The sequence below is a fragment of the Oryzias melastigma genome, linkage group LG3, assembly GCF_002922805.2.
Source record: "Oryzias melastigma strain HK-1 linkage group LG3, ASM292280v2, whole genome shotgun sequence".
Taxonomy (NCBI): domain Eukaryota; kingdom Metazoa; phylum Chordata; class Actinopteri; order Beloniformes; family Adrianichthyidae; genus Oryzias; species Oryzias melastigma.
In genome coordinates, this window is record NC_050514.1 from 8,969,199 (window position 1) to 8,985,717 (window position 16,519).

Here is a 16,519-nt window from a genome sequence, read left to right on the forward strand (position 1 = left end):
TCATGAGAGCACAATGATTCATAAATATTCTCATATTCTAAAGGTTTATACTTTGTGAAATTGATGACGNNNNGAAAAAAAAAAAAAAAAAAGTAGAAAACTACAAATTGCCAGAAGGCAACACAGCTATAAGTGCAAATCCAAAATAACCCTAAGTGTAAAAGGAACAGTAAATAAAATGAGACTTTTAGGCATAGTTATTGACGATAAATTAACTTGGGAAAAACACAGATGCCATAATAACTAAAATGGGCAGAGCAATTTCTACAATTAGTAGAAACGCTATATTTTTTTAACACCACGTGCAAAAAAAATGTATAATTCAATCCCTAATACTTTCAAATATCGACTACTGTCCGGTAATTTGGTCCACGGCCACATCAGCACTGTTAAACAAAGTTCAGAAGTTACAAAGCAGAGCAGCAAGGGCAGCACTTGGGGATAATTATAGAACTAATATCAATCATGTGCATAGACAATTAAACTGGCTGCAAGTAAATGATAGAGTCATTTATTCACTATTGCTTTTTATCAGAATTATTATTATAACAAAAACACCATTTACCATTTATAGGAAACTTACATTTAGTCGCAATACACACAACTATTCTACAAGACACGCAGAGGATGGTCATTTCACTTTACCAAAAACAAAAACCAACAACATCAAAAGGACTGTTCCGTACAGAGGCCTGTCATACTGGAACTCATTACCAGAAGCTATTTCACAGTCAAAAAGCAAAGTTATTTTCAAATAATCACTAAAAACGTACTTATTTAAAATGAAATAAATATTTATTGATATTGTTGAGCAATGCCATTATTGGGTTATGTATGTAGTGTGTATGTAGTGTGGAGGTAAGAATCAAATACATTTTTGTAAACAGTTTGTTATTGCTTATTTTGAATATTTATATGTTAATACTTGCATGTAAATCTATGAATGTAAAAGGTTTGTGAAATGTCTGGACTCCAAGAGGAGTAGTTGCAACTGATCGGTTGAAACTAATGGGGATCCGTAATAAATAAAAATAAAAAAGTAGTCGAGGTGTTGTAACTGACTGTGTACGTGTGGTCATTCAGACACTTAAGCTCACACATCAAGAACTTTATTCATCCATTGAAGCTTGGACAAAACATCACTAACTGCATTTGTCACCTTCCACCACTATACATCAGACCCATTCTTGTTATTAAATGTGGGGAAAAAAAATATTCTGGCCTGAAAAAAAGGTTAAAGGGGCCCTACCATGATTTTCTTCAGCCTTTCAGAGTAAACTATATCCATATATATGATCATAAATTACCTTCAGAACACAAAAAAAACCAAATTATTTATGAAAAATGAGTTATTTTTGTGAACCGTTTTAATACCCAGAAGTAAAATGACTCGATCTCTGGGGATCCACCATTTGCTTATTGTCGGTCCCGCCCATTTCCTTGAGCCTGCCCATAGACTGTCAATGAGGGTGCCTGTTTCTGTTTCAGAGTGAACGATGTAAACAAAAGATCTCTTCAGTCATTGGCCAGCAGCTATGGGGGCGGGTCAAAACAGAAGAGAAAGATGGATTCGCTGCGGTCTGCAAATGCTTTCCATGATTTTTCACTAATTCAAACTTTGTATTTTCTGATGGATTTTGATCGTCTGTATGAAGTTCAGGTTCAACACTTTTACTGCAGCTTTGGTACCGTGGAGGAATCCTGCATGACGGTTACTGGAGACGCTACGGCTAAGCTACACACGCTGAAAAGAGTTTGTGACGTGTAGATTGTTGGTAGAATCAATGTGGATCAGGTTTAAAGTTGTTTTCTTGAGGATGAATTCATCCGACCACATTTGAATGAGTTTCTGTGTCTCTTCATTGTGGTTTTATGACATTGTTTCTAAGAGAATTCTGTTGGAACTACAATAGAGCTTTAAGATGATGTCATGGCAGCAGCCCGCGCACGCCGCGTAGCAGACAGAGAAAAGAGAGTTATACGTTCTATCAATTAAACAGTTGGACCAATTATTTCCTTTTGACTAACATGATAATCTAATGCTCTACATTTGTCCACGGCTCACCGATCACCTGATTTCTACTGTGTTTACATCACAACTGTCGGGTACGGTGGCTGTTTTGGTTCAGTTGTTCGGCTCTCGGTTCATTTTGTATTCAGACTGAGGAATCAAAGAGCGAACTGAAGTTCAGTCTGATAGGAAACGAAGCGAAACTACATTAAAAAAATGGGTCTGAGAGCGGTCCCTGGTACAGGAAGGTTATCTCCTGCCACAGCTCCGTGGAGAAGGTGGGTGTGTTTTCAATGATTTTAGAGGATTACTCTTAAAAACATGAACGGATCAAAATGACGCTTTGGGGTTCTTTATAGAGAGGAATGAACAGTAAAATGCATTTAAAACCTCAAAAAATAGAATTTTCATGGTAGGGCCCCTTTAAGAAACAACACAAATGAAAAAAAAATCTTTTTCTGGGTCAAAAGGCTGTTTAAAAAACACAATGATCAAGGCACTATTAAGTCTTGGAGCAGGGAGGAAGTTTGTGGCACTTCTCGCGCAGATATGGGGGCCCTCCGTCAGGCGTTGAACCACAGGTGGGTTTTGGTGTTCCAGAGAAATGGGCCTCATCTCCCTGACGACCAATGGTAGCACTGGAAAAGTAAGAACTTCATGTAATGCAGAGTAACAGTTATGAATTACCAAACTAATGTTCTTCTTTCTTTGCTTTAATAACTAATAAAACAGGCGTGTATCAAAACTCTCCTTAGTGAAATTATATGTTTTGAGCAAATGTTTTGTTTTCTGTATGATAAAAAGGAGAGCAGTTATTCAGGATTTTTGCTGCTGGTTTGGGCTGAGAACAGACCTGTAGCCGCTGTAATCGGGTTTGCATTTCCTGAATCGTAACCGGAAGGAGTTTTCCCCACACTGAGGGTGACAGTAACGCCAAGGCTCCCAGCCCTCCCAGGTTCCTGTCACTGCAGTAAAGAAGGAAATGCTGTTATAAGAATATAGAGTAGCTAGAACAGCTTTCATCTTCTTCAAAAGTGAGACTTGATTAACTAATTTAGACTGAAGTTTAAACTAGACCTTTATTTGTTGACTGAATTAATACATTTAAAAAAATTAACAGGAAAGCAATAAAACAAATTATAAACAGATTTTAAAAGATCACTTTTAGCTATAAATAAAAGATGTTGATATCTTTGTGTGAACTCCTGAGCCAGTGTGTGCAGCTCATTGAATGTATTACTGGATTGGAAATCACGTGACATACGGCATTACGGACGTGCGCCATCATTATGGATCGAGTCTTCTCGAGTAAGGAATGACGGAGGTTCGAAAAAGTAACAAAAGGAGACGCAGTGTTTTACAATCGACTTCAAAAACCTTGACAACAAAATAATCCGATGGAGAGGAATCATCACAGGACAGGAATCACATTTTAATAGAGAGAAATCAGGCTGGGAACTGTGAACTGTGTGCTAAAGTGGGTGCTAGCAACTCATGAGAGACATGCTAGTTTGGGTCTTGATGTATGTTTTTATTAATGTTTCGTGTTTTTTAAACATAGTGGATGTTAATCGTACATATTCACATTCAACCTGCACAAAAACTGATGGTAGTTCATGTTGGAAACACGTAAAATGTTCGGTCAAGATGCACGTTGCTGCATTGTTTTGCTAGCTCGTAGCTAGCTACTTTAAGAGACTAAATCTTATTGTTGGTCGCACTTTTTTCTTTTTTTTTCTTCTTCTTTGTAAGAAGTGTATGTGAGTTTGCACATAGTTTTCTTAATCCGCGACGTCACTGTTGAGCTTCTTTCTTGGTCGTACGGACCGAATAAAAGCCCAGCTAAAATCTGCAGCGCTAATGCTAACGCTAGCTTTCTGCTCAGTGACATAAACACAGCAGAGAGCAGATGTTAGTGAAGGAGTTGTGGATGTAAACTTTAACATGCCACAACATTTACTGCTATTATCACTGTGTTTGGAATCTTTACAGTTTGGCAGATGTATTTGATGTTATCATCCAAGTTTAAAAATGTTTTTGTATCAGTTAAAGATGCTAGCTGGAGCCTTTTTCTCAAAGTACAATAATATTTTCTATTTGAAGGTAAATTCTGAAGCAATTGAGATTTATTTACCATGTATGTAATCCAAAAATAATAAAAGTTTCAGTTTCATTTGAAAATGTTTTTTTTTTATTATTTTTATTATTTAACACTTTGAGATGTTTTAATAGGGAAAGAACTTTACTAAACTATCAGTCATTCATGCTGTTAAACTTCATCAATCTCCCTCATTTCTGGTCTTGGGTGACAATCATTTATAAGCTCTGTTTTATGGATTTTTGCACAGAGGCAAAATAAAAACTCACTGATATTTAGAAGCTGTTCATTTGACAGCAATGCATTATCTGTAGCAGTAGAAGGTGCAATTCTTGCACTATTTACAGGTTAATCTTAATAGATTTTCATCTTCTTTTCCTTTTGGCTTTTCCCTTCAGGGGTCGCCACAGCGAATCAGTTTCCTCCATCTAAGTCTGTCTTCAGCATCCTCCACTCTAACACCAGCCACCTTCATGTCTTCATTCACTGCATCCATAAACCTCCTCTTTGGTCTTCCTCTAGACCTCTTTCCTGGCAGCTCTAGACTCAGCATCCTTCTACCAATATATTCACTGTCTCTCCTCTGAACATGTCCAAACCATCTCAGTCTGGCCTCTCTGACTTTATCTCCAAAACCTCTAACATGTGCTGTCCCTCTGATGTATTCATTCCTGATCCTATCCATCCTGGTCACTCCCAAAGAGAACCTCAGCATCTTCGTCTCTGCTACCTCCAGCTCTGCTTCCTGTCTTTTCTTCAGTCCCACTGTTTCTAGTCCAAACAACATGGCTGGTCTCACCACAGTCTTGTACACCTTTCCTTTCATTTGTGCTGAAACTCTTCTGTCACACATCACACCTGACACTTTTCTCCACCCATTCCAACCTGCTTGCACTCTCCTCTTCACTTCTTTTCCACACTCTCCATTACTCTGTACTGTTGACCCTAAATACTTAAACTCCTCCACCTTCTTTATCTCTTCTCCCTGTAACCTCACTCTTCCACTCTGGTTCCTCTCATTCACACACATGTACTCTGTCTTACTGCGGCTAACCTTCATTCCTCTCCTTTCCAGGGCAAACCTCCACCTCTCTAACTCCACCTCCACCTGTTCCCTGCTCTCACTACAAATCACAATATCATCTGCAAACATCATAGTCCATGGTGATTCCTGTCTAACCTCATCCGTCAGTCTGTCCATCACCATTGCAAACAGGAAGGGGCTCAGAGCTGATCCCTGATGTAATCCCACCTCCACCTTGAACTCCTCTGTCACCCCTACAGCACACCTCACCACTGTCTTACAGCCCTCATACATGTCCTGCACTGCTCGGACATACTTCTCTGTCACTCCAGACTTCCTCATACAATACCATAGTTCCTCTCTGGGCACTCTGTCATAAGCTTTCTCCAGATCTACAAAGACACAGTGGAGCTCTCTCTGACCTTCTCTGTACTTCTCTATCAACATCCTCAAAGCAAATGTTGCATCTGTAGTGCTCTTTCTTGGCATGAAACCATACTGCTGCTCACAAATGTTCACTTCTGCTCTTAGTCTGGCTTCCACTACTCTTTCCCACACCTTCATTGTATGGCTCATCAGCTTTATTCCTCTGTAGTTACCACAACTCTGCACATCTCCCTTATTCTTAAAAATGGGCACCATCACACTTCTCCTCCATTCCTCAGGCATCTTCTCACCACCTAAGATCCTGTTGAACAACCCGGTCAAAAACTCCACTGCCATCTCTCCTAGACACTTCCATACCTCCACAGGTATATCATCAGGACCAAGAGCCTTTCCACTCTTCATCCTCTTCAAAGCCCCTCTCACTTCACCTTTACTAATCTTTCTTACTTCCTGCTCCACAACCGTCACCTCTTCTACTCTTTGTTCTCTCTCATTCTCTTCATTCATCAACTCTTCAAAGTATTCTTTCCATCTTTCCATTACACCACTGACACCTGTCACCACATTACCATTCCTATCCTTGATCACCCTAACCTGCTGCATGTCCTTCCCATCTCGATCTCTCTGCCTTGCTAGTCTGTACAGGTCAGTCTCTCCCTCCTTACTACCCAACCTAGCGTACAAGTCATCATAAGCTCTTTGTTTGGCCTTTGACACCTCTACTTTCACCTTACGCTGCATCTCCCTGTACTCCTGTCTACTCTCCTCAGTCCTCTCAGTGTCCCACTTCTTCTTAGCTAGTCTCTTACTCCGTATACACTCCTGCACCTCCTCATTCCACCACCAAGTCTCCTTATCAACTCTCTTTCCTGATGACACACCAAGTACACTCCTACCTGTCTCCCTGATCACATTAGCTGTAGTTATCCAGTCATCTGGGAGTACCTCCTGACCACCCAGAGCCTGTTTCAACTGTTTCTTAAAAGTCATGCAACAATCTTCTTTTTTCAGCTTCCACCAGTTTGTCCTCTTCTCTGCCTTTGCCCTCTCTTTCTTCATCTTCTTCACCACCAGAGTCATTCTACACACCACCATCCTGTGCTGTCTGGAAACACTCTCACCAACCACTACTTTACAGTCACTGATCTCCTTCAGATTACACCGTCTACACAAGATGTAGTCTATCTGTGTGCTTCTACCTCCACTCTTATAGGTCACTCTATGTTCCTGTCTCTTCTCAAAGAATGTATTCACTATCGCCATTTCCATCTTTTTTGCAAAATCAACCACCATCTGTCCTTCTACATTCCTCTCCTGGATACCAAACCTGCCCATCACCTCCTCATCACCTCGGTTTCCTGCACCAACATGACCATTGAAATCTGCACCAATGACAACTCTCTCATTTCCAGGGATGCTCATCATCACTTCATCAAGGTCCAACCAGAACTTCTCCTTCTCTTCCAGCTCACATCCTACCTGTGGGGCATACCCACTAACAACATTGAACATGACACCCTCCATTTCTATCTTCAGACTCATCACTCTATCTGACACTCTTTTTACCTCCACAACACTCCTAACAAACTCCTCCTTTAGGATAACTCCTACTCCATTTCTCTTCCCATCTCCACCATGATAGAACAACTTGAACCCTGCTCCTAAACTTCTAGCCTTGCTACCTTTCCACCTGGTCTCCTGGACACACAGTATGTCTACCTTTCTCCTCTGCATCATGTCCACTAACTCTCTACCCTTTCCTGTCATAGTTCCAACATTCAAAGTCCCAACTCTCAGTCCAACACTAGTGACTTTCCTCTTCTCTCTCTCCCTACGAACCCGCCTTCCTCCTCTCCTTCTTCCACCAACAGTAGTCCAATTTCCACCGGCACCCTGTCGGTGAACAGCACCGATGGCGGTCGTTGTTAACCCGGGCCTCGACCGATCCGGTATGGATTTCGTAGGTCTGATTCGCATATTTGATTTGGCAAGATTTTACGTCGGATGCCCTTCCTGACACAACCCTCTGTATTTATCCGGGCTTGGGACCGGCACAATGAGACCCTGGCTTGGGCCCCCTCGTGGCTACATTCTTAATAGATAACCATTTAAATATACCACAAAATCAATGATTTTCTAAGCTTGAATTTGAGCCATGTTTTGTAAAAATTGGTTAAGAAATGAGGGAGCTAGCCCGATTCTTGTGGTTGTTGTCTGCTTGTCCTCCATTGAAATAGCAGCATTCTGCTGCCATGACTCGATGTATAGCAATGGCGCCTGCGCACGCACGTCTACGCCTATTGCAGAGAATAGGCAAGGGCCAATCCAGTAATATATATCAATGGTGCCCCTGCAGATTTAAAATCATCTACAGCCTTTGGAGTCGGTAAGGGGATTGATGTTGGTGCCTTTTATTAATTAATTTTTATTGCCCAAAAACCCTATGTGACATTTCTAGCTAACTTCTTAATTTGTCATTTTCTAGATTCTTTACGATATTGTGCTGACTAGTTTTAGCATTTGTGTTATTGACTTGAAGCATGGCACTAATAACCAATTTTCAGAAGCCTTGTGAAAACTGCAGAGTAGTGGGTTGTTTAAACCCTGCTGATTTGTTTATAAAGTGATGGAAGGGTAAACCCAATGAGCAAACAAAAACACAAGTTTGCTATTCATCCAAGTCTGATTTCAATGCATAAATTATTGATTAGAACCTTTTTTGTGGTAAGATGTACTCATTTAATCCTACATAACCCTCCATAACATAGTTTATACACATATCTGAAACCCCAATCTCATTAGATGGTCAAAACCTGCCCTATAAACCCAGTGTATGCACCTTGATCCATGTTTTCTGCTCATCAGTTCATCATCATTCCACCAGGGCCAGGAGGACTTTTTCCTGTTCATTTCTAAATGGCTGCTTCCATTAATCTTTACATTCACTTTAAGCAGACAAAGTTTTGCCAATTTTCCAAACATTATGGTGAGTTAAACCTCATCTATGGTTATTCTTTTTTTAAATGACCACTTGCAGTATTGAAAACAAATGTAAAATTAGGCGTTAATTAATTCTTTACAATACAACCACACCATGTCAAAAATGTGTGGATCAAATTTGAGACACTGGGTAAATATTGTGCTTTTTTTCCACAAATATTCAAGTCAATGTTTTTGCATCTTGAACTAGCGTTGTTGTGAACAAAACCCTAACAAATCACCAAAACTCAAACTATTTACCTGTATTTTTCATTTTAAAAAATACCTAACTTATTACTTAATACTAATCTTTCTACAGTTGTTTTTAAAATAAACATCTTCTTTCCAAAAAACTGAAATTGTCTGTCAGTTATTTAAAGTTGTGGACTTTACTAAGCTAAATTGAAATTGACTTTTGACATCTTTTAAACTTAAATGTACATTTTGTAAAAGATTTAATACAACATCTAACCAACAGTTTGATGTTTTCTCACAGCTCATTGGTCTGGTGGCCGAAAAAGAGCTCTGAAACTGGTAGTTTGTGAGATCAATTTGGGAAATGAAATCAATCAAATGAAATCATACAAAGTCGTTAACAATCCCATCAAGTCATATTATAAACTTCAGAATGGAACCCAATGCCTCCCTGCTTGTCATTCAGCATTAAGGGGTTGATTGAGGGGGTTACACCACCAAATGGTTTCACCAGACCCACAAGGGATTGGTCAGATACAGAAAAAAAGAATCACACAATCAAGTGTAAGAAAACTGATGGGACTTCAACTTCAATAAAAAAAAAAAATCCCAACCCTTTTGTGCAAAGCTGTTACCTCTCTAAATTGTTAAAGTCTCATGTTTATTTTAATTTTGTGTTTAAAAAAAAAAAATGAAGGCGTTCAGATCAGAGTTACTTACCGCGACATTTGTCAACATCATAACAGACCTGCGTTTCGGAGAGTTTGGTTCCATTGCAGAACGAGCCGCCATGATCTCGGATACATTCACGATTGCGAGTCTGTTTGCCACCTATTTTCTGGCAGTTAATTTTCTTGTTACCAAAAGGGTATACACACGCGCTCCAATCAGACCATTCTGACCACACTCCATGCACTGTAAAAACACAGAAATGAGTTAATGTTGAATTTTAATGTTTAATGTTAATGTTGTATTTTTAATCTACAAGTAATATTTTGCAAACCACTAAGCAGACACAGTGTTTGTCTCACATTGTGTGTGACACGAGGAAAAACAACATTTTAAAAGTGCACCTGGACAGTGGACTTGAGTTAAGCAAGTTTTGGTAACACGTCTCTCTCCGGTACACTGCCGACCGCCATATTTAGGAGTGGGGCTGTCACATCTTCTGACCGACTCCTGAAGTCCCACTCCACAGGTGACGGGACAGGAAGAAAAGGATGACCAAGAGCCCCAACTGCCGTCCACTAAGTGACAGACAAGATGCCTTAGAATCGCTGGATTTGGGGTTTCTGTTTCTCACATATAAAGTATCACAGTGCAATTACAAATATGGCAACACATCAAATAATTAATAGTGAACAGTTTAGTGTGTGAAGAAAAAGAAAAGTGTGCATGTTTAGCTCAGTCCCCTCATACCGATTCAGTAGACAGTCCTGAAGTAACCTCAACACAAAGCGTCCTTGTTAGTCTGTAATATGTCAGATTTGTTTTATGTGAACTGCACCAGGATGTTCTACCATCAAGAATTTAGATAATAGCTTTTATAACTAAATTATTCAGTGTCTAAAAGTTGTTGGTAGTCTTATGCTACGTTCACACCGGATATGTGTTGTGCATTCAAGAACCCAGTGAATGCAGGTTCTTGAAAGAGCCTTCAGTATATGCTGTTCACGTACCCACAGTTAGAAGAGGTTTACTTTGAAATGTTGAAGCGTGCATACATGTTCACAGACTTTTTGATGAAAGAGGTTGCTTAAATGCGCATCAATGAGCCTGATGTGAACACAGCATTAGAATCCTGTCTGCCTTCAGAAGATGTTGTGGTTCTTTTGTGCTTCTGAAACAATAGACAGAACCTGCTTGAGATTTGAAGCCCAGGTTTCCAGCAGGGAAAATGTGGAAAGTCTCATCCAAGTTAGGAGTGAAACTATTATTCACGCTTTTATTTCCTCTCGTTTAGATTATTGTAACTCTCTTTTTACCTGTTTTAACAAACGCTCCCTGAACCGTCTTCAGCTCGTCCAGAACTCTGCAGCAAGGCTTTTAACAGGAACCAGTAAACGGACACACATCACTCCGATATTGTCTGCTTTACATTGGTTACCTGTCAAATTCAGAATTGATTTTAAAATTTTACTTTTAGTTTTTAGAGCCTTGCACGGTCAAGCCCCGACGTACGTCTGTGACCTTTTAACCCCGTACTCTTCGGCCCGATCCTTGAGGTCTTCCAGTCAGAATCTTTTAACCATCCCTAAAAGCCGCTTTAAGACGAGAGGAGACGTCTCCTTCCAAGCTGTTGCTCCTCATCTCTGGAACTCCCTCCCACTGCCGTTGCGCCAGACCAACTCCGTTGAGTGTTTTAAATCCCAGGTCAAGACATTTTTATTCAGGAGAGCTTTTAGTTGATCTTAGCCCTTGTTTTATCATGTTTTACTGTATTTTACCGTGTTTTTAGTTGTTTTCTTACTGCTTATTGGTTTTATTTCCCTGTGTCTTCTGATTTTATGTTCTTATGTTAAGCACTTTGCGATCCGTTCTGTGAAAAGTGCTATAGAAATAAAGATTCTTCTTCTTCTTCTTCTATTACCCCAGAGGAGCAGAGGAAGTATCTTGGATATGTCATTACAAGAGTGTGCTTTAGCAGTACACAGTAATAGATTTCAGTGAACTGGGCAGTATTTTACTGCAATGTTAACAGTAAAATACTGTACCAAGGCTTTATAGTATTTTACTGTAAACATCAATGAACTGTGGGAATCTACTGTAAAATGCAATGAAATGTTGGCATTCTCTGTAAAAATCAATGCATTGTGGGAATTTACTGTAAAAAACAATGCACTATGGGAATTTATTTGGAACTACTGTACTTTCCCAGTTCCCGTGAATCAGAATACAGTAAGAAAAATGTCCATGAAAGTATGACAAACCCCAAACAAGTACATCATTATTCTTCCTTAGTTTAACCTATACTATCTCTAACTAGCACCAAGACTGTTTACTGAAAGAGAGTTCCTGACATTGTTTACATGTGGCGTCACTCAGTAAAAAATGGAAATGACAACAATGTATCCCCTGATATCACATACTGATATCACATACTTGAGTTTTTTATTTTATTTTATGTTTTGGTTTCAACACAATTCTCAGTGGAAAGGGTTTTGGTTGTTTTCTTTGTTTCAATTAAATTACCTAATGGATCGTTTTATTAAAATTCCAACTAATCTACTTGTGGAAATACAGCTTACTGGATATCAAGCTCACGTGCTGTTTATTAGCTAAGACGCTCTAGAGACCCGTTTTGGGGTTCAAAAGTTAATGCTATCCATTAGCTTTCTTTAAGACATTTGTGACTTAAAATACTTTCAGAAATACACCCTTAAAAGTGAAGTCAACCAGGAATGGCAAATGTACATGGTTAAGGGACTTAGTTCAATATATTTTTCAATTTCAGAAGAAGAAAATTCAGTTTGAACATATTTATAAATAGCATGGTGGTGCAGTGGTAATGGCTTTATAATTAGAAGATCACTGGTTCAATTCCTTATGGAAGTGTGACTCTTTCTAATTCAGTCTAAAAACATGCTCCACAAGTTTTTAAATGTTTGAAGATGTCATGACCTGCTGCAGCTCTGCCAGTTTCCTCCTCTGTGCTCATTAGCAGGTCAGTGGATACACCTGTGCTGCAGCCTTTAAAAGCCTGCTCCTTCTCCCCACTCACTGCTGGATCGTCTCATTGCCTCAACGTCTGTTCCTGCTCTCAACGCCTGCAATCCTGCAATCCTGCTCTCAACCTGTGATCCTGCAATCCTGCTCCTGCTCCTGCTCCTGCTCTCAACGCCTACTCTCAGCCTGTGATCCTGCAATCCTGCAATCCTGCTCTCAGCCCCTGGTCCCCTCCTGAGTTGTGAGTCATTTTCAAAGCCCGTTTTTGAGGATACTTTCTGTTTGGATCTCTTTTGTTTTGGATGTGGACTGTTTGAACCTCAGGACCCACGAGGAAGGATTCAACCCATCACTTCTGAACTCTGCCCCCCCCCCTATTCTGCCATTGTCACAAAGAAGCCTACACCCCAGTGGACCAGAGGTTCCCCCTCATCATCAAGCTCCTTTGTCCTAAGAAAATAAAGACACTCTTTTGCACTCTTGGGTCTGCTAACCTTGGTTGTTCTTTACACCACACCCTGACAGAAGATCATTGAATGATTGTAGTAAACAATACAATGAACGAACGTGTTTAATTCAAAGCAAGCATAACCAATGCTGAAAGGTCCAGTGAGTAAAAAGAAGAAAAGAAGACTGGTTGAATAATACATATGTTGAATAATGATAGGTTATATCATAATAATACATAGGTTGAATAATACATACAACAACACGTTTAACATTTATTGTGCGAGTTTTATTTTTAGGATTTAGGCTAAAACCAAACTAAACATTAGCTTTTAAAATCCAGTAAAACAAAATTTCACCAATATTGAAATTATAGGTACATTGCACCTGTGTTGACATTGTGGAGCAGTGGTTAGCACTACTGCCTCTCAGCAACAGGTCCGTGGTTCAAGCCCCAGTGGAAACCATTGTGTTTAAATTCTGTGTACTCTCTCTGTGCAACTGTTAATTCCTGTTCAAGTTGACCTAAAATTGTTCAGTGATGTACAATAAACAATTGTCTGTCTCTGTCTGGTGTTGCATTGATCTAAGAACTCACTCAGGCTGAACATGGCCTTGGCTGAAAACAATTGGAAGAGTGGTTGCAAAGAGGGGAAATTGCCCTTCACTCTGGAGAGGAAGTCATAGCTGAAGCAAAACACATTTTCATTTACCATATTGTCTTTATGGTAAATAAACTGGAAATTAAAATACAGTTTTATTATTATTGTATAATGAAGCACAGTGCAATTACTGTACTAACTACTGGCAGCCGGATGCCAGTAAAAACTGTATTTCATTTTACAGTAATATAACAGTAAAATGAAATACAGTAAACTATTTGTGTACTGTGATTCATCTTACATACCTTTTACTGTAAAATGAAATACAGGACACAAACATTCTACTGTATTTCATTTTACAGTAAGAAAGCTGTAAAATGCTTTACAATAATTACTGGTATCTAGCTGCCAGTAACTTACTGTAAAATGTACAGCTACTATTTTACAGTGTAGGCTAGGGCATTCCAAAGGTTCCAGAGTAGATCCACTACTTCTCCACATCAAGAGTAGATAACTAAGACATCTCCCAGAAGAGGCACTTATGGACACCTGGAAGTAATGATTCCACTTTTGATTGAAGACCTGTGCTTCATCTTTTTAGAATGATCACCTCAAAACATCAGAGCTTTTGTATCAGACAATAGACTAATTTAGCGAAGCCTACCTGGACAGAAGGGCAGATCATTGCATATTTCACTTTGACTGTTTTGATCCGGGCAACTTTGACCAGGCGGGTTTACAGATGGGCTGGGGTTGGAACAGAAGCGCTGACGTGTCCTGGTTGCCAGTTTGCTGTCGAGGTGACAGGATGACGAACAGTCCCCCCAATTGGACCACCCAGACCAGAACCCATGAACTGTCAGGGACATAGACCTGGATTACCTGTGTGTTTGGATGTGTGTGTCTGTATTTGTGTGTGCTGGTTACCGGGACATGAACTCTGACAGACTGTGCTCCGACTGCTTGTCCCCTTACAGTATTCACCCCCGTATTTTGGTGCGGGATTGTCACACTTCCTGATGGAAAGTTGCAGTCCCTCCCCACAGGTGACAGAACACGGCCCCGGCTGGGACCATTCTCCCCAGTTTCCATTCACTGTAGACACCAACCAACAAAAGACAATCAACTCTCTAATACATTTAACTATGAAGATTTAATCTGATTCCATCGTACTTGGACAGTTGGGAAGCTCGCTGCAGGACTGCCTCTGGTTGGAATCTCCAGTGCAGTCAGTACCCTTTGGTACAGTGTCTTTGGAGGGGGTTGGGTTAGAGCAGGTACGCTGACGAACTCTTGATGGCACAACGGCATCAGAGAGCTGATCATCGATGCATGTACCTGAGCACTGACCCCAAGCAGACCAATTGGACCATCCACCATGGACTTACAAGGAAGACAAGTAGACTTTAAAAAACTATATTTGCAAAGTAAATAGAATCTACTTAAAAATATAAATACAGTTTTGAAGCCTCAAAAAATGCCAAAAGATACAATTTTAAAAGTTTAGAGAATAGTAGGAGCTGATGGGTTCTTCAGAAGTCGTGGGAAATGTTTGCAAATGCAGTTTTCTGTACTAGATGAGATGGAAATCTGCTCTTCAGAGGAATTATTCATTCTCGTGCCACCACCTCAGCTATGTCCAGATTATAAATGTTTCTCAACAAACCAGACCTCATGTTATTCTTCTGACCTAGACAAGTAACAGGTTACCTGGACAGGCATTGTTAGATGTGCATGACTCAGTTTCTTCTGACGGGCCGCTGCACAACTCAAAGCACTCAGGAGGACTTCCACAAGTCCTTTGTCTCTTCCTGACTCCGACGCCTCCACAGGTGACAGAGCAAGGTGACCAGGCGAGCCACGCGTCCCACTCCTTGACTAAACAAAGATGAACATTACCATATGAAACCTGCAGTTGCCTTGGCATACTACAACAAGCTTACCATCACAGCAGGTGCCATTGCAAGGTTCTATGTGGAGATTGTCATTTATGTCTTTGCATTTTGACATGTCACGGCCCAAGCATTTTCGATGGCTCTGCCTCACTCCTTGATTGCACAGGCTGTTGCACGATGACCACGATGACCAGGAAGACCATACATCTGGTCTGCACAAATTGACAGAAACACACAATTTTTATTGTTTAATATCTCAAAACTAATCAAAGTTGGTGATTAATATTTCCTTTGGCACTTCTCCCCCTAACACTCTATGTATGCAATCATCATTATTGCATTCCCTAACTGGCTTCTCTCTTTCAAACCATATAACACAGCATTACTGTCCTCTTTAAATTCCACCCACTGAGGCAGATCAACCGAGTCTTGTTGTGCTGCAGTATTCATTCTGTTGCAGGAAGTCATTCCTCTCCACTGCTACCAAGAGAGAACCAAATGTTCATTTTAGAATATTGTACCAAAAGGTTATGATCCAGTCTGTTTGTCCCATGTATTAACTATCTTTACAACAGTAACCAAAAATTCAAGGATCAGATCACAGCTATTAACTGCATATGAGAAATAGACTGAGGGACCCCTCCCCCCTTGTGTTCAAAACAGGAAGTACCTGGTGGCTCCAAGAAGTCAAAATCACATTCTATATTTCTATAGAGGAATAAACAGCTGTTACCAAGTAAATTTTTTCGTTTGTCAGAATAACCATTTCTGCTCTGCAAATCCATTTTTTATATATATTTTTGTCTGTAATACAAGTTACTCAGAGTATAAACTGACCTACAGGTATCTCAATAAAAGTATGTGATCTTGCGTCAAACATTCAACGCATTTGATTGACAGATTTTCTCCAGCCCACTTTCAAATGGTAGGGGTGTGGCCTTCCAACTAGCTCACTTCTGGTTGGCGAGAGTGGTTGATATAGAAATGCTGACTCATACTGATTTGGATGGATCTCTGCTCGCTGACAATTTTTGGTTCTAACATGGTGTTTGTATCACAAATAAATAAATAACAACTAAATTGACTTCATTTCATTGGAACTGCAAAAAACAAATTTTCCATGGGTGATGTAGCTGTCTAAAAAAGATTTTATTTTGTTAATTTGAGTTGCATTTAGTTTTATGTCTCATTGCTGACCCCTTGTGGTGAACTGAA

The 16,519-nt window shown here is 39.9% G+C and overlaps 1 protein-coding gene across 1 annotated transcript; it reads right to left on the bottom strand.

Moving 5' to 3' along the window:
• Positions 1-497: 497 nt before the first annotated feature.
• On the bottom strand, positions 498-15,516 carry LOC112141881 (properdin; the record flags this gene model as incomplete). Its single annotated transcript, XM_024265077.2, is given in 9 exon segments — positions 498-2,649; positions 2,865-2,976; positions 9,415-9,609; positions 9,768-9,941; positions 14,074-14,265; positions 14,337-14,504; positions 14,583-14,792; positions 15,120-15,287; positions 15,353-15,516. Coding segments are annotated over 9 exon segments (1,519 nt in total), but the record flags the coding sequence as incomplete, so codon positions are not given.
• Between the last annotated feature and the right edge of the window lie 1,003 nt (positions 15,517-16,519).